At 46.6% G+C, this 21629-nt stretch overlaps 1 protein-coding gene across 3 annotated transcripts in view; it reads left to right on the top strand.

Moving 5' to 3' along the window:
* Nucleotides 1-21629, top strand: part of KCNQ1 (potassium voltage-gated channel subfamily Q member 1) — a 356534-nt gene that overhangs the window by 144816 nt on the left and 190089 nt on the right. For all 3 annotated transcript variants that reach the window (XM_087422475.1, XM_004441115.3, XM_087422474.1), the window contains one exon: nt 17309-17429. In XM_087422475.1, the coding sequence (XP_087278601.1) occupies nt 17309-17429 (121 nt within the window). The remainder of the gene's footprint in view (nt 1-17308; nt 17430-21629) is intronic.

Genomic DNA, 21629 nt, shown 5'->3' with positions numbered 1-21629 from the left:
TTGGGAAGTGTGAGTGTTTCAACTTTGTTCTTTTTCAGTATTGTTTTAGCTATTCGGGGCCCCTTGCAATTCCATAAACATTTTAGCATCAATTTTTCCATTTCTGCAAAAAAGACCATTAGAATTTTTGATAGGGATTGCATTCAATCTGTGGATCACTGGATAATATTGTCATCTTAACGATGTCAAGTCTTCCAATCCATAAACAAAGCATGTCGTCATATTTATTTAGGTTTTTAATTTCTATCAGCAGTGTTTTTTAGTATTTAGCATAGAAGTCTTTCACCTCCTTGGTTAAATTTATTCCTAGGTACTTTATTCTTCTTGATGCTATTGTAAGTGAAATTTTTAAAAATTTTCCTTCTCAAATTGTTCATTGCTGGTGTATACAAACACAAATTATTTTTGTGTGTTGACCATGCACCCTGCAACATTGTTGAACTTGTTTATTAGCTCTAGAAGATTTTTTGTCGCTTCTTTGGGATTTTCTATATGTAAGATCATGATATCTGTGAACAAAAATAGTTTTACTTCTTTTCCAATTTGGATGCTTTTTATTTATTTGCCTAATTGCTGTGGTTAAAACCTCCAGTACATTGTTGAAAAACAATGGTGAAAATGGACATCCTTGTCTTGTTCCTGGTTTTAGGGAAAAAGTTTTTAGTCTTTTCACTGTTGTGTATGATGTTAGCTATGGATTTTTCATAAATGCTCTTTATCACGTTGAAGAAGTTCCATGCTTTTCCTAATTTTGTGCGTATTTTTATCCTGGAAGATCGTTGGATTTTGTCGAATGCTTTTTCTGTGTCAATTGAGATAATTCTATTAATGTGATGTATTACATTGATTAATTTTTTTAATGTTGAACCATCCTTCCATTCCTGAGATAAACACCACTTGCTCATGGTGTATAATCCTTTTAATATGCTACTGGATTTGGTTTACTAGTATTTTCTTGAGGATTTTTGCATCTATAAGGGATATTGGTATCTAGCTTTCTTTTCATGTGATGTATTTGTCTGGCTTTCATATCAGAGTAATACTGACCTCATAGAATGTGTGACAAAGTGTTCCTTCCTCTTCTGTTTTTTTGTTAGACTTTGAGAAGGATTGGTGTTAATTCTTCTTTAAATGTTTGGTATAATTCACCAGTGAAGCCATCAGGTTCTGGACTTCTCTTCACTAGTTTTTTGATAACTGATTCAAACTTTTTACTTGTTATAAGTCTATTCAAAATTTCTATTTCTTCTTGAGTCAGTTTATGTAGTTCATGTGTTTCTAAGAATTTTTCCATTTCATCAAGGCTGTCTAATTTGTTGGAGTACAACTGTTCATAATATTCTCTTATAATTCTTTTTATTTCTGTAAGGTTAATTGTAATGTCCCCACTTTCACTTATGATGTTACTTATTTGCATCTTCTCCAGTTTTTTCTTAGTCCATCTAGCTAAAGGTTTGTGTTTTGTTGATCTTTTCAAAAATAGCCAATTTTTGGTTTAGTTGAGTCTCTCTATTATTTTTCTATTCTATTCATTTTTCCACGCTCATGTTTATTATTTCCTTCATTATGCTAACTTTGGGTTTAGTTCACTTTTCTTTTTATAGTTTCTTAAGCTATAAAGTTAGGTTATTGGAGAGCTTTCTTTTTTTTTTTTTTTTTGGTGAGGAAGATTCGTCCTGAGCTAACATCTGCTGCCAATCTTCCTCTTTTTGTATGTGAGCCACCACCACACCATGGCCACTGATAAGTGGGGTAGGTCTATGCCCAGGAACCAAACCTGGGCTGCTGAAGTGGAGTGCGCTGAACTTAACCACTAGGCCATTGGGGCTGGCCCGGACTTTCTTCTTTCTTTATGTAGAAATTTGTAGCTATAATTTTCTCTTTGAGCATTGCTTTCATTGCATCCCATAAGTTTTGGAAGGTTATGTTTTTATTTTCTTTCATCTCAAAGTATTTTCTAATTTCCCTTGTGATGACTTCTTTGACCCATTAGTTTTTAAAGAGAGTGCTGTTTAATTTCCACATATTTGTTAATTTTCTAGTTTTCCTTCTATTATTGATTTGTACCCTCATTCCATTTTGGTTGGAGAAGACAGTTTGTCTGATTTTAATTTTAAAAAATTTACTGAGACTGCTTTGTGGCCTAACATGTGATCTATCCTGGAGAAGAATGCATATTCAGCCATTGTTTGGTGGATTGTTCTATATGAGTTTGTCAGGTCTAGTTGGTTTATAGTGTTGTTCAAGTCTTCTGTTTCCTCATTTATCTTCTGTCTGGTTGTTCTATCCATTATTGAGTGTAGGGTATTAAAGTCTCCAATTATTACTGTAGAAATGTCTATTTCTGCCTCCAATTCTGTCAATGTTTCCCTCATATATTTTGGGGTTCTGTTGTTTGATGTATATACAGTCATGTGTTGCTTAACAGGAATACGTTCTGAGAAATGTGTTGTTGGGTAATTTCATTGTTGTGCAAACATCATAGAGTATACTTTCACAAACCTAGATGGTATAGCCTACTACACACCTAGGCTATGGGCCCACTATCATATATGGGGTCTGTTGTTGACCAAAACATCGTTATGTTGTGCATGACTGTATATTTATAATTGTTACATCATCTTGATGAATTGAGCCTTTTCTCAATATATAATGTCCTTCTTTGTCTTCTGTAACAATTTTTTACTTAAAGTGTATTTTTTTCTGATATTAGTATAGCAACCTAGCTCTCTGTTGGTTACTCTTCGTATAGAATATCATTTCCCATCCTTTCAACTTTCAATCTATTTGCATCTTTACATCTAAAATGAGTATCTTCCTGACAGCATAAGTTAGGTAATTTTTTTATCCATTCTGCCAATTTCTGTCTTTTGATTGAAGAATTTAATCCATTTACATTTAAAGTAATTACTGATAAGGAAGGACTTCTGCCATTTTGCTATTTTTTTTTCTGTATGTCTTATACCTTCTTTCCTCCTTTACTACCTTCTTTCGTGTTTAACCGATTTTTTTTTTTACTATAGGATACTGACTCTCTTCTCAATTCTTTTTGTGTATGTATTTTAGGTATTTTCTTAGTGGTTACCATGAGGATTACATTTAAAATCCTAAATTTGTAAAAATCTAGTTTGAGTTCATCCCAATTTGGCTTCAATAGTGTACAAAAGTCAATTCCTATACAGCTCCATCTCCAAGTTGTTATTGTTACAAATTATATCTTTATATATATATATTGTCCAATATATATATATTGTATTCCCAATAACATAGAAGTATAATTATTGTTTTATACATTTGTCTTTTAAGTCATATAGGAAATAAAGAGGAGTTACAAACTAAGAATACAGTAATACTGGCTTTTATACCTATATAGTTACTTTTTCTGGAATTTCTCCTTGATTTGTATGGCTTTGAGTTACTTTCTTGTGTCCTATCATTTCAGCCTGAAGGACTTTCTTTAGTGCTTTTTGTAGGGCAGGTCTACAGGCAACAAACTCCCTCAGCTTTTGTTTATCTGGGAATGTCTTAATTTCTCCTTCATTGTTGAAAGACAATTTTGCTAGATATAAAATTCTTGACTCACAAGTGTTTTTTTCTCTTTTAGCACTTTAAAAATTCAGTCCCACTTCCTTCTGGCCTCCATGCTTTCTCACGAGAAATCTGATGTTAATCTTAGTGAGTATCCCTGTATGTGATGAGTCACTTCTCTCACTCCTTTCATGATTCTGTCTTTGTCTTTCAACAATTTGATTTATGATATGTTTCTTGGAGTTCATTGAGCTTCTCGAAGATATAGATTCATGTCTTTCATCAAATTTGGGAAGTTGTTGGCTTTATTTCTTCAAATATTCTTCCTGCCCCCTTCTCTTTCATCTCTCCTTCTGGGATTCCCATTATGAATATGTTGTTATGCTTGATGGTATCCCACAGGTCCTTCAAGTTCTGTTCATTTTTCCTTCATCCTTTTTTTCTTTCTGCTCCTGAGACTGGATAATTTCAATTGATCTATCTTCAAGTTCACTGATTCTTCTGCCCACTCAAATATGCTAATAAAACCCTCTAGTGAGTTTTTCATTTCAGTCATTATACTTTTCAGTTCCAGAATGTCTAATTCTTTTTTATAATTTCTACCTCTTTCCTGATATTCTCTATGTGTTCATACATGGTCTCCTGGTTTCCTTTAGTTCTTTGTCTGTGATTTCTTTTAGTTCTTTGAGAATATTTAAGAAAGTTGATTTAACGTCTCTGTCTAGTAAGTTCAATGTCTGTGCTTCCTCTGGGACAGTTTCTGTTAATTTATTCTATGAATGCACCACACTTTCTTGTTTCTTTACATGTTTTGTAATTTTTTGCTGAAAACTGGATGTTTTGGATATTATATGTAGTAACCCTAGACATCTGATTCTTTTCCCTTCTTAGGATTTTCTTTCTGGATATGAGTTGTAGCTGTTTGTTTAGTGACTTCTAAGCTATTTTTGTGAAATCTGTATTCTTTGTCATGTGTGGTCTCTGAAGTTATTGTTCCTCTAGCTTGTGTTCAGCTAGTGTTTTGACAGAGATTTCCTTGAGTGCCAGGCGTCAGAAAAGGGGAGAGGGAGGAAAAAAGTAACAGAACTCTCCCAGTATTTGCAGGTTAGCTCATGATGGGGCAATCCTTCAAGATTTGGCCAGGCTGTCTACAACTCTGCCTAGCCTTCACTTCCTGTTTGAGGTGGGCAGAGAGATCAGCCAGAGGTGAAAGCTTAGTGTGTTCTCAGGACTTTTCTGAGCATGCATCCTGCCCTGGGCATGCTCTTGGCTTTCTCAATTCCTCAGTATATGCAGGTGCTTTTGAATGGCCTGATTTCCCAAAGAAGCTCTTTGCCCAGCTTTTCCTCCCAGACTTTCAATGCTCTATTGTATGCCTCAACTGTAACCTTTTCCCCAGGTGGCCATGATTTGTTTGACTCCCTTACAGTGTTTTCGAGGAATGTCCACCATTTTTCACTCTGAGTGAGTTCTCTGTTAGAGAAAACAAACAAAGGCAGTCACCATGTGTCAGTCCTTCAGGTAGCCCCCAGACGATACAGAACAGACACAATTCCTTGAAAATGAGATCTTCTCTGCTCCCTCCAGAGCCAAGGAGCGGGGTCCCACACTGGGAATGTGGGCTGCCATCTTCAAGACTGCCACTGAGCTGGGGAAGGGAGTGTTACAAGAAAATAAAAATGCCACAGAGCTCTCCTACTATTTTTAATTTGCCTGTTTCTTGGTTTGGTGTTCACTTGGTTGCTGTAAACCTTTGACTGCTTTCTGGAGTTCTGACAAAGTTGATTCTGGATTTGCTTCAAAAGTTTTGCTTGACTTTTCAATGTTTCTGAAGGAAAGAGTCCTCAGAGCTACCTACTCCTCCATTTTTGCTGAGGTCACTCACTTTCCTCACATTTTTTGACAGGGCATCTTAAACCTCATCTCCTGACTCTGCATTCTGAGCCCTGCAGTGGTAGGCAGGTGGCTAGAACACTGTTAGAATTTGGTTCATTTCTCCACTCACAGGTAATTTGAAGGCCACAGTATTGTTTCCTAGTGCTGCTGAAGGCATGGGTTGTGTATTGTTTTATTTGCATGTCTTGTTGGTTTTATGCTTTGGGGGAGCTAAGTAGGGAGATTTGAAACTAGAGGGGAAGGGGAGCAGCATGCCATTGTTCTCTAAACCTGGCTGAAAGTCTTTTAAAATGATGCCTTTTTCTTAGTGCCTCTGTCTAATCCATCAGCAGGTCTTGTCAACCTTCTGGACTTTGCCCCCTCCTTGCCTTCTCTCCAGCCACCACCCTAGTCAAAGCTGCTGCCACTTCTCTGCCTAGCTTGTTGCCCTTCCCTCTTCACTGATCTCTTTCCACTCCTGCCTCTTTTCCTCCATTCTTCACAAAGCAGCCCAAGGGAATTCTTTAAATATAAAGTGGACCTTGCTGCTCTCCTACTTCAAATGCTCCAGCAGCTTCCTGTCACACTGTCTTGGGTCAGTTTCACTGGATACAGAGCCCAATTCGGGAATCCTTGTGCAGGTCACTTATTGAGGAAGAACTCTATGGCGGGCAGCTGTGAAGCTGCATAGAGCAGTCCTGAGTTGTTCCACCAGCTGCTAAGGGAGCTAGGGTATTTATCTCTCATTGCTGAGGCTGCGCCTCAGGGGTTTCACTCTGTGTCACTTCTGGCCTGCCCTGTGTGCTGCTGAGCAGGCCCCTGTGGTCAGAGATAGTGCTCACAAAAGCATCTGGTAGGTTTGCATTAAGAGGCCTTTGGTGCGTATGGAACGTGAGCGCTGAGGGCACAGGGGTGGGGCCCTTGTGCTGCCCGTGTGTCCTTGAGAGCAGGGACAGTGTGTTCTTTACTTCTGTGTCCCCTGTGCCTGCCATACAGTAGGGCCTCTGAGGAGCTTTGCTGAGCAACCCAGGGTCTCAGTCTCTCCCACAGCCAGTTAACACATCCATGCTCCCCTCTGCTCTCTGGAACAGGCCATTTCCTAAGTAGCATCATCCTCCTTTCTCCATAGTTTCTCTGATTATCGGGAATTCCTCAAGTCCGAACAGTTTGACTCCTGGGCCCATTAAGAGGCCAGTAGCATTGGAACGGGGCCTACAGGGCCATGCCGGATAGATGCCACTATGTCTTTTCATGAAGTGGTGTTTGTGCAAACTGGGGGCGTCATAGCTGAGAGTTCCCCTCCAGGCCCTTTGCCCTCTCCTTGCCTCCCAGCACTCCTGCAGCCAGCAGGGACAGGGTGGGGGAGCCAGGCTGAGCTGATTATTTTTGACAACCAGTTGTTAACATAATTTTGATGTTAAGCCTCCCCCTAGCTCTGAGGTGGCTCTGACTGTGTCCAGGCTCTGGCTTGGGGAGACATGGGGAGCCTCTCGGCCCTGGATCTGGCCTGGCTGGGAGGCGGCCTGGGAAGGGACCTGTGTTTCTCAAGCCCGCGCCCTCGGGGCCTGGGGGTGGGGCCCAAGCAGATGTCTGGATTTGGTAGCCAGGGCCTGGAGCCGGATGCTGAGAACGAGGCCTGCAACTCATTTCCCCATTAAACATTCTGAGAACATCTGCACCGCTTTCCAAGGCTTCTCCCTCACTAATTGCTTTGATTATTGTGTGAAGTTAAGAACTGGCACATTTCCGCGATGTTGTGATGAAGGTGAAAAGATCGCTCTTAATTAGATTAAAAACATTTTTTTCTTCCTCTGTAATTTTGCCTTGAAAATCAAGGCCACTTTTTTGTTTTCTTCATCCAAAGACCTCCAGAAACTTTCCTCCCCACCTCTCCAGAGGTTTCTTGGGAATGTCCTGTGAGCTCAACTCTTGGAGAAGACAGTGCTTAACCCAGATTCCATTGTATATTAACGTTTCCTGGGGCTGCTCTTGCTGCCGGGAACTGTCCCCTGGAACTGTGTCTTGGGAGACCTGGACAGTGACTTCCTGGAGCATGGAGATCCCAGAGGGTCGCCCAACTTGTGTGGGTGGCTGTGTTGCTCCCTTTCCATTTCCTGCACTCGCTCAGGGCTGACCCTGTCCTGGCTGTCGCTGCTTGTCCTCCTCAGCGCCCCCGCTATTTGGACCCCACCCTTGGGCCCACAGAACCATTTCCGTTCCGTCTCAGATTTGTGTTTTCTGAACCCTGTAAGCCCCATTGAGAGGGGCGGCGCTTGGGGTGAGGGTCCTCTGTGCCCTTGGGTGTGTAAAGCCCAGTGTCCTCCCCAGGATTGGTCAGGATTCCCAAGGCCGCCTTTGACTCGGTCACATCACTGTTGCTTGTGCTTCTGTCAAGTCTGTTCTGCAGGCCATTGACTGGCTGTGAGATCCAGCCTGTTCCACCATTTGCTTCAAACATCCTCTTACCCCAAGGTGTGGAGAGGGGATTGGCATCACAGCAGTAGAAAGCCAGCCACCAGCTTTAGGGAGCCCCTTTCTGAGAGCTCCCTGGGCTGTTGCAGAGGTAATTCTTTCCCATCAGCTTCCGTCCTCTCTGCCCTGTGCTTCCCAAAGCACAGGGAGGGAAGTTTGAGTAGTTCAGCTCTTGTGTAACCTTGACTCCCCAGACCCATTCCCTCAGGCTCATGCCTCACCCCCAAGTTTGTCACACGCATTCCTGAAGACTCTCTTGGTAACAAATGATGGAACCCCAACTCAAACTAGCTGAAGCATAAAAGGAACTTTTTTTTTTAGTTCACACATCTGGACCCAGCTGTTTCAGACACAGCAGGGCCCTGGGGCTGGGATGATCTCGCTTGCTTGCTCTCACTCTCCCCCAACCCACCTTGTTCTCTCTTCTGCTCCCCCTCTCCCTCTCCCTGTTGGCCCCTGGGATGGCTGTGTCCTCAGGCAGCCACTTTACAATGGGGCAAGATGGCTGTCAGCTCTGCAAACTCAGCAGAAAGAGGCCTTCTCTCTCCCCATCATTCCTGCCAGAGCCTGGGGCCAGGCTCACATTGGCCCCAAGCAGGGTATAAGCCATCCTCAGACCTGCCTCTGAAGGCCAAGGCCTGAGCCACAGGCCCCCTCTGGGGATAGCCAGTGGGTACCTGAACCCTGCAGCCTGGGAGTGGGGAAGGAGGAGCCCTCTCAGGAAGATTCGAGAAGCTGTTCCCAGAAGCCAATCCTGGCTGCTGGACAGGCAAAAACAACAGGTGTCCACTCAAGCAAGGTATTTTCCTGAGCGGAACTGGGTGCCAGCTGTGACTATACATTTTCACTCCACTCCTCGCCCTGTTCCTGGCAGCTGTTGTGGGAATGGCTTTTACACTTTCTGTCCGTGTCTCTTACTTCTCGCCTCTGAGTAGACACAGGTGGTGGCGCGGCCGTGCTGGCTCAGGGACTATGAGCCGGGCATGGGCAGCTGGCACAGGCCTGGGGCTGAGGCTCAGCAATGTCACGCAGGGCCTGGCTGCAGCTGTCCGGATGCCCTGGGGAGCGGGTTCTCGTTCACAGTGCAGGATCTGCAGGGCTTTGGCAAATCTGCCAGGAGAGAGTGGATTTCTTAGCGGGGGCCAGGGAAGGGGCTTTGACTTGGGAAGGACAGGGGAAGATTCTGTTTATCCCTCAGGGAACGCGCCTGTGCCAGGCCCTGAAGAGACATGGGGAAGGTGGAAGGCGAGGTCCTTGTGCTAAGGAACCGGTGCAGACCTGTGGGCCAGACACACATAAGCCCTACGCCCATCCAGGGGAGGGGGCAGTCTCCAGAGCCTTGGAAAGCTTTGTGGAGGACTTGAGTTACACCTGGGAGATTAGACAGGATTTTAATCAGTTATGAGGGGGAGGGCCGGGTGAAGTTACCAGGGAGGGCCCAGAAACCGGAGAGACTCTCCCGAGGGCAAAGGGCAGAGGGCAGGCAGGGTGGGCTGGGGCCTTACAGCAAGTTTGACTTAGTACTGAAGTCCTGGCCTAGTCTTTGTGACACAGGGCATGATTCGTAGCCTTTCTGAAACTCAGTTTGCTCATGTAGAAATGGGAATCAAAGCTGCCACCCCATAGGGCTGCTGTGAAAATGAAAGGAGGTCACGGTTGAAGCAGAAAGTGAAGAAATGGGAATTCCCTTCCTGTTTCTTGGGGCAGCCAAGTGTGTCCTGGTATTGGGGATGAGCTGGCCTCGCTGTGAGAGAGAGGGACCAGAATGGGCAGGGGGCAGGGGCTGGATGAGGAACCAAAGGGAGACCAGGTGCTCCTGGGAACGGAAGGCCTTGGGGACATTTGTGGCAGGACAGGGCTCTGTGCAGCCATGTGGACTGCTGCAGGCTGGGTGGAGGGATGAAGGATCCTCTGACAGACTCTGGTAACTCCAGGACAATATGTGCAGGGCCATGGGGTGGAGGGCATAGCACAGATATGGGAGACTTCCACAAATGGTTTCCTGACTTGGAAAAGTATCATCCAAGATAGAAAACATGGATACGATAAAGGAAGAAAAGAAAATCACCCCCAGTCTCTTCACCTAAAGACAGACACAGTTAATATTTTGATCTATTTCCTTCTAGTCTTTTTTCTGTGTCCGTATCTTTTTAAAGAAAATTAAAATCACCCTATTGAGCAGGGCCGCTGGCTAGAAAGGAAGATGCTGTGCTGTTTGGTTCCTGTTCTCTGGAGAGAGGGTGAGACTTGGCAGACAGCATCACCAGCTGTGGTAGTCGCCACGCCAGAGGCTGCGTTCGCCATCCCAGACCTCCCATTTTCCTAGAAAACAAAATTGTTTTGTTCTGCCCTGAAAACTTAGGCCCAGATTCTGGCCTTGATAAGGCAAAGGCAGCCAAGGAATTAAAGCATCAAAAACTGGGACTGTCTTATGAAAGTGTGACTTCACTGTCGCCAGGATGTAGTGCTCTCTTTTTCCCAAGGTCTGACACACTGGATGGTTCACCTGGCATGGCTCTGTTGTCCTCCTTAGGGCCCGGTGTCCAGATGAGCTGCCCTGTCGAGTCCACCATGGGCTCAGCCTGCTCTGCAGCTGTGAGGCCAGGGCTGTTGGTTTTTTCACATCTTTGTGAAACACCAGCCTCAGGCTCCTTTGATGTCGGGGTGACAAGCTGGGTCTCTTGGGACACAGCACTTACCTCCAAGCCCTTGCCTGAAGAGGGCAGCTGTCGGCCAAGGATCTGAATCCTACCCCCCACTCCCTGCACCTTCCTGCAGGTCCCCAACCGGGCTGTGACTGCAGGTGGGTAAAGGGAGGGGCTTTGCAGCCCTGCTCACCGCCTGCCCAAGGTGGGGGAGGCAGACCCCACAGCCCCCGACACAGAAGCTGGGCAGAGCAGAGCCTTTCCTATTAATTTGGAAAAACAAACCTGTGGAACCCCTCTCTTTACCCCTTGCTGTGGGGCCCCATGTGCCGTTCCCAGGATTAAACCAAACAGCACACATTCTTCTCTGGCAGGTGCAGGCCCCACCCGCTCTGGGCAGCCAACCGATATGCACATTTTAATTTCCTAAAACACCAGGCTGAGCCTTTCACAGGGGTCAGGTGGCTCACCCTTGGCCCTCGGGCTTTGGAGATGGCACTTGTCATCTTGGGTGTTTGGAAGCAGCCCCTCTTTCCAGCCACCGCTCCACGATTCCTTCCTTCTGTATACAAGTGATGCAGACATAAAAATATGTACTTGTGTTCTTTTTCCTTTCCTTTTTTTTTTTTTTGCAAGAACATTTGAATCCTGGATGAAGTTTTAGCTGTCACTTGACAACTGTATAATATAACCCAGGGTACTTGAATCTCTGCCCCGAGTCTCTAAAATGGGGGCGGTAAATGCTCCCGCCAGGTCCCCCAGACCTGTGAGCTTTTGAATGTGCCTGCATTCTCCAAGGCTTACCGGCCACTTTCCTGCACTCTCTGAGAATATCACGGGCAGAGAGCCTTTCACTCAGAGCCCTTCTCCCGGGTGTGACTAAGTAATGTCTGTGCGGTTTCCTGCTGGAAGTCTGTCCCTCGCCCCCATGGGCTGTAAGCTCCCTGAGTTTATTTACATCTCTCTGATTGCTAGTCAGGCACAACACCTTTCCACATGTTCATTGGCCATTTGGATTCCTCTTTTGTGATGTGTTTCTTTGTCTGTTGTCAGTTTTTCACCAAGTTGTTTATGTTCTTCTTATTGATTTGTATGAGTTCTTTATATTTTGTGGATACTGCTCTTCTGTGGTTGTCTTTTCACTCTTTAAGGTGTCATTTGATGATTAGATCTGAATTTTAATGTAATCAAATTAATCAGTCTTTTCCTTTATGGTTATTGCTTAAGTTTTAGAAAATCCTTCCAAACCTTGAGGTGATATAGTCTTCTAGATTCAGACATAAAGGCTTTATAGTTTTGCTTTTCTTCATTAGTCTTCAGTTGCCTGGAATGCCAAGAATGAATTTTTGGTGTATGGTGTGAGGTAAGGGTCCAATGTAATGTTTTTCCCCTGTGGACAGAGGATGATCCTAAATATCCTCTTCCCACCATATGCAGGCCACCTCGGATACACAGCAAGCGTCCATATGTGTGTGGGCTATTTCTGGACACTCAACCCTGTTACTTTGGCAAGTGTGTCTCTGCATCAGCACCACACTGTCTTAACGACCACTGCCTCGTAAGAAGTACCGATGGCTGGGGGAGAGAGTTCTCCTACCTTGTTGTTCTTCAAGAATATTGTTGATTCTTGGCTTTCTGCACTTCCAGATCAATTTTAGAATCAACTTGCCCAAGGTTCCAATACACAAACCTTGGGATTTTTATTAATATTTGGGGAGAATCTTTTCACTATTGAGTCTTCTAGTCAATGGAACAAAAGCATATTTCTCCATTTATTTGTGTCTCTTGAATGTCTCTCATTAAGGTTTTATAATTTCTCCTTAGAGTTCTCGTATCTCCTTAGTTACATACTAAGCAGTTTTTTGTACTATTGTATACAGGTTTTTTTCACTTTTTATTTCAAAATAATTTTTTTGATTTACAGAAGAGGCAAAAATAGTACAGACTCCCCATATACCTTTCACCAGTTTCCCCTAATGTTAGCATCTTTAACTATGGTACAGTTATCAAAACAAAGAAATTAACATTGCAACAATAGTATTAGGTAAACTACAGTTTAGTTAATTTATCTGGATTTCCCCAGTTTAACTACTAATGTCCTTTTTCTCTTCCAGAATCCATCATTACATGTAGTCAGCAGGTCTCCTGTGATCTATGACAGCTTCTCAATCCTCCCTTGTTTTTCATGACTTTGACACTTTTGAGGAATACTAGTCAGGTGTCCCTTGGTTTGGGTTTGGGTTTGTCTGCTACTGACTCAGGATTAGACTGGGGTTATAACGTGTTTGGGGAGGAATGCCACAGAAGTGAGGTGCTTTTCTCACTGCATCGTATCAGGATACATGACATCAACATGGTTTGTCACTGATGATATTAACCTTGACCCACTTGGGTAAGGTGATGTCAGCCAGGTTCCTCCACCATCGAGTTACTATTTTTTCCTTTCCACAGTCTAGTCATGTTCAGAAGTGAGTCACTGAGTCCAGCCCACATTCAAGCGGAGGAGAGTTACGCTCTACCTCCTACAGGAGAGAGTATCAAAGAATTGTCACACATATGTTAAAACCACCACAGCAATGAATAAGTATTTGAGGGGAGATACTTTGAAGTTTTCTCTTAAAGTTTCACCTACTAATTTTAGCATTCATCCGTGGATCTTGCCTGCAGCAAATATCATTGTGGTCCTAATGGTGGTTTTCTATTTTCCTCATTCTTTCTACATTTATTGTTTGGAATTCTTCTGTAAGGAAGATTTGTCCTGCTTCTCCAATTATTTATTTGTTAATCTGAATCAGTATGGACTCAGGAATATTTCTTTTTTGAGCTATAATCCAATACTATTATTTATTTTGTAGCTTTGGCCATTGGATTGAGAGCTCTTTGGGTAAGTTCCTGTGTCCATTTGACATGCCCCCATCCTTCTCATTTATTTATTTTCGAGCATTTCCTTCCTCTCTAGCACTAGATAATACTTCAGGCTCATCTTGTATTTTCTCTGCGCTACCCCTAAAATCACCAATCAGCCAGAGTCCTGGTTCCTTTTACTGGAAAATGAATGGTATTTAGAATCCAGGATCTGGGCACTGGGTGTGCTCATTGCTCCAGGCCTGTCACTGCTATAGGGCCTCTCAGTGGACAGAGCTGGGAAATAATGTGTAGGTACATAACCTGAGTATACACACATATCTATATTTATTTTGGTGTCTATATTAAGCTAACTGTGAATTCATACTGATATTTCTGACCATAGAGTTCATTCACACCCCCTACTTGGTTTGTTACTTTTTTTCTGTAACAGTGAGAAACCTGGCTCCCATATCTATAATTTACTTACTTATTTGTTTAACCCAGGTGAACATGTAGTACCCCTATGAGAAACAAACTTACCAACTAGAATACTGTGTCTATGATAGTTTTTTGACTTTAGCCATACCATGTCCAGTCAAAAGATTGTTACCTGAGGCTTTGTAGGCCAGCTTCTTCCCCTCTCCTTTCAGTGCTACGTCATACATTCATAACACAGAATTCACTCGTCAGTTTACTCTCCACCCTAGGATCCTCCAACAGGCTAGTTGATTTCATTTTAGTTTGCACACAGTAAAATCTATTCTTGGAGATGTACAGTTCTATGGGTTTTGACAAATGCCTGGAGTCATGTATCTGCCATCACAGCATCATACAGAGAAGTTCCATACCCCTAGAAGTTCCCTCATATAACCCTTTTGAAGTCAAGTATTCCTCCTCCCCCAAACGCCAGCAGACATTGACCTGTTTTATGTCCCTATAGTTTTGCCTTTTCCAGAATGTCATATAATATGTAGCCTTTTACATCTGGCTTCTTTCACTGCTTAGCAAAATGCATCTGAGATTCATCCCTGTTGTTGCATGAATCATTAGTTCATTTCTTTTGATTGCTGGATGGTATTCCATTGTATGGATGTACCACAGTTTGTTTTGTTTATCAATTCACCTATTGAAGTACATCTTTGTTGTTTTCAGGGTTTGGCAATTTGAGTGAAGTTGCTATACACATTTATGTATAGGTTTTTGTGAACATAAATTTTCAATTCACTTGGGTAAATATCTGGGAGAGGGACCACTGGGTCACACGGTAAGTGTATGTTTAACTTGATAAGAAACTGCCAAACTCTTTTCCAACATGGCTGCACCATTTTGCCTTCCCATCAGCAAACATGTGAGAGTTCCAGTTGCTCTGCATCCTCGTGTTTCGTATTATCAGGCTTCAACTTTCTTTTTTTTTTTTTTTTTAATGTAAGGTGAGAAGTAAGGCTCTAACTTAATTCTTTTCCAAATATCCAAAATTGACACCACTTTTTAATTTTAGCCATTATAGTAAGGGTGTGTGGTAGCTCATTGTGGATTTAAATAGCATTTCCCGAATAACTAGTGATGTTGACTGAATTGAGCATCTTTTCTTGTGCTTATTTGTGATCTTTTTTATTTATTTATTATTTTTGGTGACGAAGATTGGCCCTGAGCTAACATCTGTTGCCAATCTTCCTCTTTTTGCTTGAGGAAGATTGGCCCTGAGCTAACATCTGTGTCAGTCTTCCTCTATTTTGTATATGGGATGCCACCACAGCATGGCTTGATAAGCGGTGTGTAGGTCTGTGCCCAGGATCCAAACCCACGGACCCAGGGCCGCTGAAGTGGAGAGTAAACCCAACCACTAAGCCACTGGGCCAGCCCCTGTAATCCATTTTTAAAATTGGGTTGTTAGCTTTCTTGTTGTCAAGTTGCAAAAGTTCTTTATATATTCTGGATACAAGTTCTTGATCAGAGAGGTGGTGTGTAAACATTTTCTCCAAGTCGGTGCCTTGTCTTTTCATTCCCTTAGCAGTGTCTTTTGCAGAGCAAATGCTTTTAATTTTGATAAAGTCCAATTTTTCAGGTGTTTTTTCCCTTCAAGATTGAGCTTTTTGGTGTTGTACATCAAAACTCATTGCCAAATCCAAGGTCCAGAGATTTTTCTCCTATGTTTTCTTCAAGAAATTTTATAGTTTATGTTTTACTTTACAATAACTTTTACGTTTTCATTTTCAGATTGTTGATGATCAATGTTAGGCATAAATGGTAAATGTATTAAAACTTAGACACACACACATACACACATTCACAAATTTATATTACAAATAAACTTAAGAGAGAGTTATATTACTTTGAGGTGGGAAAACCTTCCTTTTTCAAAATGCAAAAGATAGGTATATCAGTTTAAAAACAGAAAACAATTTCTATGATAGAAACGACCATATAATTAAGGTTAAAACAGCAAAGATAGACTGGGAAGGAGATCTGGGCCTCATATGACACAAGGTTACTATCTCTAATATATTAAAAAATTCCCACAAATTGACGAGCAAAAATGAGCAAATGATATGAACAGACAATTCCGTAGGAGGAAATCCAAACAGCCTCTGAGCCACAAAGGCATTCAGCTTAGAAGGAAAAACAGCATCCCAGTCTTCATCCATGCTTGGCAGGCCCTACAAAGGCTGCCAACAGCCGGTGCAGTCATGGATGTGGAAGCTGGCACATTCACACACTGCTTGTGGAGTCTGAACTGCTGCAACTTCTTGGGAAAACAATCCAGCAACACCTATTAAAATTACCAAGAAGCACTCTCTCACCTGCCCCAATATGTCAGGTTTTCATCAAGATGGGTGGTGCATCCTTGTCTTAAAGTAGTGACTTGAAGGTAATGGAGCCTGAATGTCCATCAAACATGGAATGGTTGAGTGAATTGTGGCAGATCTAAACCACGGACGTTTACACAACTACTAAAATAAGACTTAGATTCATGTCTACATACCTGTAGAAAAATGAGATGAGCATATTGCAGAGTGACAGGAACAAAGTGACAGGAACAGAGCCATCAAATGTGCATAAAAGCAAGTCCTACCTGGTGTCAGCTGCTATGATGAGCAGAGAGGGATGAGCTAGGAATCCAGGTGGCAGTTAATACTGGTGACCTTGGGGGAGGAAAGCCTTCATAAATCTTTGAGTTGTTTCACTTTTTACAAGTACTTAATTCTTTTACAATAAAAATTTTAAATGAAAAAAGTTCAGAGTGAAAAATCAGAGGACTAAAACATATTCTTAGTCAGCCCTGAGCACCAGTGTCAGATCGCTGAGGGTGGGCCCAGGAATCTGAATGTTACACCAGTTGTTGGGGTGGTTCCTGTGCCTCCCTTGGGGTATGGGTGATGGATGTGGCACTGTGGCCTAAGCGAGGGGCCACAATGGATGTCCTTCCCTCCTGGGCTTGTAACTCCTCGTAGGCAGGAGTCTTACCACCCTAGGTCTTCACTGGTGCGTCACAAGCCTCCCGTCTACATGAGCGTGACATTGTGGTGGTGGGAGTCAGTGTCTCTTACCAGACCTGTGCTTGTCAGCTGTTTCATGAATGTCAGGTGTGAACCTGGAGAAGCATGGACGCTTGAGTTCAGCATAAGCACAGTCCTTACTCAGAGGAGGCATCACTGGCCCTCAACTGCTCTTCAGCCATTGAGGCCTCAGGCAGGTGGGGGCCATCTTAACCTGCCCAGATCCTCGGTGCTGAGGCTTCATGCACCATCTCCACTCCTCACCTGGCCCTGCGAGTGGATATCTTGTCCATTTGTGGGAAGACTTGGTACACAGGTGTGTCCCACAGCCAGAGTGGCAGGTTGGCGTGGGCATCTGAGTCCAGCTCTAGCCAGCCCTGAGGCCCCTTTGCCATCAAGCCTTCCACGGAGGCCTAACGTGCTGCCCTATACCTTTCCCCGCAGTGAAGAAGAGCCCCATGCTGCTTGAAGTGAGCCCGGCCCCTTTCATGAGAACCAACAGCTTTGCTGAGGACCTGGACCTGGAAGGGGAGACGCTGCTGGCCCCCATCACCCACGTGTCACAGTGAGTGCCCGCTTGCCCGCAGATGATGGGCTGGAGGGGCGTAGGGCTCAAAGGGGCCTCCACGATGCTGGGGCTCAGGTCTACTCACCCAGCATTCACTGCCTGCCCTCAGCAACCTGGGGCTACCAGCCACCACAGGCTGGCCCCAGTGCCGGGGCACCAGGCAGGGAGGAGAGCAAGGGCATTTCCCGCTGAGTCTGAGAACATGATCCTCTTGTTTTGACTTATGGAAAACCAGACTGATCGTTTTCCACTTGTTTTCATGCTTCGAGCATCTGAGAAGATTGTTTTTCTCTCCCCTAGCCCCCTCCCCCACCCCCCAAAAAAGAGACGACTTTGTTTTTCAGCATTTCCCCGTGGAACCCTGGCCCAAGCCACGGGGCAGATGCCGAGTGCTGTCTGCCAGTTGCCGCTGCTGTCCTCAGGGGCTCCTTCAGGTGGAGGAAATGGCCGATTTTCCACGCCTTCCAGTTGGCCTTCCCCCGAGGCACAGCTGGCCTGGGATGTATGCCCGTCCTCCCCCGCCGTCACGGCATCGCTAGGCCAATCCCTGGGGCCCAGCCATGGTGTGATTCCCCAGTGACGTGTGACTCAGTGCTCCCTGCCGGGGCACCCAGCAATGACAGCCTGTGGTGGGGTCAGCGGGGCACTCGGGCCCATTTTGGCCGCCACCCCACTGGGGATTCCCCTGAGAAGTCTTTTTGTGTCTCGATGTGTAAGCGGCACTCGCAGCCCTTCCCAGAGGCACTTGCCGGCACTCTTTCCTTCTCTCTACAGGCAGTTCCCTAAAGGGTGTTGTGGCTCTCCAGACTTTCTAGGGCTCTCGAGGTCGTCCTGAACCGTGTGCGCCTATGTCACAGTGAAGCCCTAGGCCTGCTGCCTTTGCTGCCAGCCAGGTGCAGCCTTTGCTTCATAGGTGACTGAGAAAGTTGGGACCCGAATTACAGGGCCTCCTGGATGCTCATGTGACCAGAGGACTGGCAGAGTCGGGTAGCAGAATGAAAGAAGGATAGGGTTGTCTTGAGGTGGTACTATGACCAGACAGGACCCACTCGCCATCTTTCCAGGTCCCCCAGGCTCACAGGGAGGTTGGCAGCACCCTGTGGTTGGCAGAGTGTGCATAGGAAATGTTCACAGGCTTGGTGGGAGCCAGCCGGGTCACTGGGAAGCAGGGGTGACTTGTCCTCCCGGACCCAGCATGAGAGCGGGCTTCTGGGTCACCCTTGGGAATGGGAATCTGAACTCTGGGTCCATCCTGGAGATGACCTGCCAGGCTCACTTGGTAAACGGGCAAGGCCGGAGGTGTGAGCAGCAGCGGAGCCAGGCAGGCTGGGCAGGTACAGGTCAGTGCCTGAAGGCAGAACGCCAGCTTGCCATTTTGGCTGAGGACTGTACAGACCCCAGAGCCGTAAAAGTTGGAGTTTTGTGGCTGGTGTCGTGTGCAACACAGGTTGCAGCGCCTGCCCAGAGCAAGGGCCGTTGAGAGCCCACTGAGAACCACAACCCTCGTGTAGGTGGACACCACCCAGGCCTCAGCCTTGTCTTGTCTTCCTGGCCTCTTTCTTCCTGTCGCAGCTCATTTTCCTCTGTTCTCTCAGCTGTGGCCTGGCCCCCAGAATGTACACACAAGGAGTCGCACCCTGAGAGGACAGGGCTGTCACCCACCATCCAGCCAGCCGAGCAGTCAGGCCTCATCAGCTCCCTGGGCCCTGCAGGGCTCCTGCAAGGGAGGCCCAGGGTGAGGGTCGTGAAAACCTGGGGACGGAGGTGGCCCACAGCCAAGCCCACAGCTGCCTTGTGCAGACACGCCTTTTGAGGTGAGGGCTGTCCATGCAGGCACACACCAAGCTTCCTGGAGCCAGAGGCTGCCCACCTGCCCAGGGAGCCCCAGGAGGCAACCCAAGCCAGTATAGCTGCATTGTCAGGGGCGCTTGGCCATTTCTTGTCCTCCGTCCTTGGAGACAGAGGCTGTCAGACCTGAATCACCCTGAGCTCTGCCTGCTATGGGCCTGGTACATCACCATCCAGAGAGCCTGCTATGGGCCTTCTCGGGCTGGCACTCCCACAATGTGGCCGGTTGGTTGTACGAGGGGGGTGTCCTCTGTCACCTCCAGCGCTGGCTGAGCCTAGGTGAGGCCAAGACACCACTCTTCACCTGGCTGGGTCCCCACTCTAGAACCTGAGAAGGTCTTTCCCAGCACAGATCCTTCTAGAGGCAGTTGCTGGATGTGAGCCAGCTGGGAAGGTGGGAAGGAGCCCAGGCGTGGTGCATGGGTGAGAGGTCTTCGGTGGTCTTCGGAGAGGTCTTTCTGCTTCGCTGGAAGCAGGGATACCAAGGTTGCAGTTGAGGGGCCACCTCGAGGCATTGTGGTCTGGTCAGGGCAGAGTCAAGGCTGAGATGGCAGGGGATCTGTAAGCCTTTGTCCTCAGTAGTTGGGGTACTGTCCGTTGAGGAAGCCCTGGTAGGAAGAGTGGGATGTAGGCCAGTGAAAGAGGTGTTAGGTCCCCAGAACGTAGGCGTCCCCAGGGCTACAGGCCGAGCAGAGGCCCCACCACCATGGCTAGAGGAGGAGATGGCACCAGTGGGCACCGTGTTTACTCAGGGCTGCACCGACCTTCGGGGTGGGGAGCAGGATGGCCAGGCTTTTGTGCCTGCGCTGGAGCCGCATTCCTTCGCCTCCCGCACAGCCAACCTGGTGATTGATGCCCCTAATTAAACTCGGCTCCAGCTGCTCAGGGACGCGGCTCCTGTGGGCAGCCCAGCTCTGTGGAGCCCGAGAGGGGAAGAGAGGCGCACGCTCTGGTGTGTGTGCACGAGGGACAGGGATGTATGCGGGGGTCTCGCAGGGGGCAGAGTGGGTGGGAGGCAGTTACTGAAAAACAGATCCATTTTTCTTCAGCATTTTACTGATGTTAAATGTATTACCACGTTGGGCCAGTTCCAGAATTCAAATTAAAAGCATAAATAAAGACACATTTTGTTTCCATCTCAAGCTCTCCCCACCCGCAGGGCCCCAGGGAGGTGAGGTCACTGCAGCCTTGATTACGGGAAGGTCCCTGGGGCTGGGCGAAGCTCCTCTTTCCGGGGCCTGTTGGCCATCGGTGGAGCGAGGGGTGGGGGGGCCGGGGGTCTGTGAGCAAGCCTGGAAGCTGCCAGCAAGCAGGGGCCAGGGCACAGCAGGCTGGGGAGACAGAGTGGCTTCGGCCACCCCAGCCCTGTAGGCAAATCCCAGCATCCCCATGCAGCTTTGGGGCCCTCACACAGCTCTGGCACACGCAGCCTCACACACAGCTTTCAGGCAGATAGTCTTCCAGGTCCAACAGCGCCAGAAGGGAGCCCCTGTCTGCCTCAAGCTCCCTATACCCTCTCTCCCCTACCCAGAGCCTTGCTGCAGGGCTTCCAAGGGGCAAGTGTACAGTAGAGACGGGGCATCTAGGGCACAGTGTGGGGGGCTGGGGATCTCCCCTCCTCAGCTCCACCAGAGGAGGGGAGCCCTGCACCCCAGTAGGAGCTGGGATGAGTTCCAGGGCTCCTGCTCCACCTACTGTCTTCTGCCCACCGAAGGTCACTAGCAGGACAGTGGGAAGGGCGGGCCACCCACCCCGTGTGCATCCCTGTGCCTTGCACAGGTGTCCCCATCTGGAATGCCCCTGTCACTCACAGCCATTAGATTCCTACTCATCTTTCCAATGTCTGCTCAGTTACCCCTGCCTCAGAGGCCAGGATGCCTGCGGGCCAGGCAGCCGCGTCCTCCTCCAGCTCTGGAGGCCCTTGGTACCAGCTCCCTGAGCCCTCAATACGGGGCCTGGGACCCTTTTTGGGTCTCTGTCTCCCTGCCCAGCCCTCGGCTCCTGAGGAGCAGGGAGTGTGTGGCTCCTCTCAGCCTCTCCCTCCTCCCCAAAGCCCCAGGCTAAAATTAGCTCTAAGACTGCTGCTCCTGTCCCAAGGCAGACACCATCCCCCCCTCCACCCCCCAACCTCCGCCCCAGCCAAAGCCTGGCCAGCCCCACCTAAGGAGGAGATGAAGCAAGGGCCTTGACATGGGTGCTAACATGCAGGGCCTGGGATAGCAGGGTCAGAACTGGCCTCCATTCTCCATGAGGATCCGTGGTTCTGAGCTCGGGGCTGTGAGCAGGAGGGGCCTGGGTACTCTCCTCCCAGCAGCCTTGGGAGATTGCAGCCATTTCCGTGAAGTCCTC

This window comes from Ceratotherium simum, chromosome 34 (genome assembly GCF_057802395.1).
Source record: "Ceratotherium simum simum isolate JZ-2026a chromosome 34, ASM5780239v1, whole genome shotgun sequence".
Taxonomy (NCBI): Eukaryota; Metazoa; Chordata; class Mammalia; order Perissodactyla; family Rhinocerotidae; genus Ceratotherium; species Ceratotherium simum.
The sequence above is the reverse complement of the archived record's forward strand: the minus strand, read 5'-3'. Positions and strand labels throughout refer to the sequence as shown.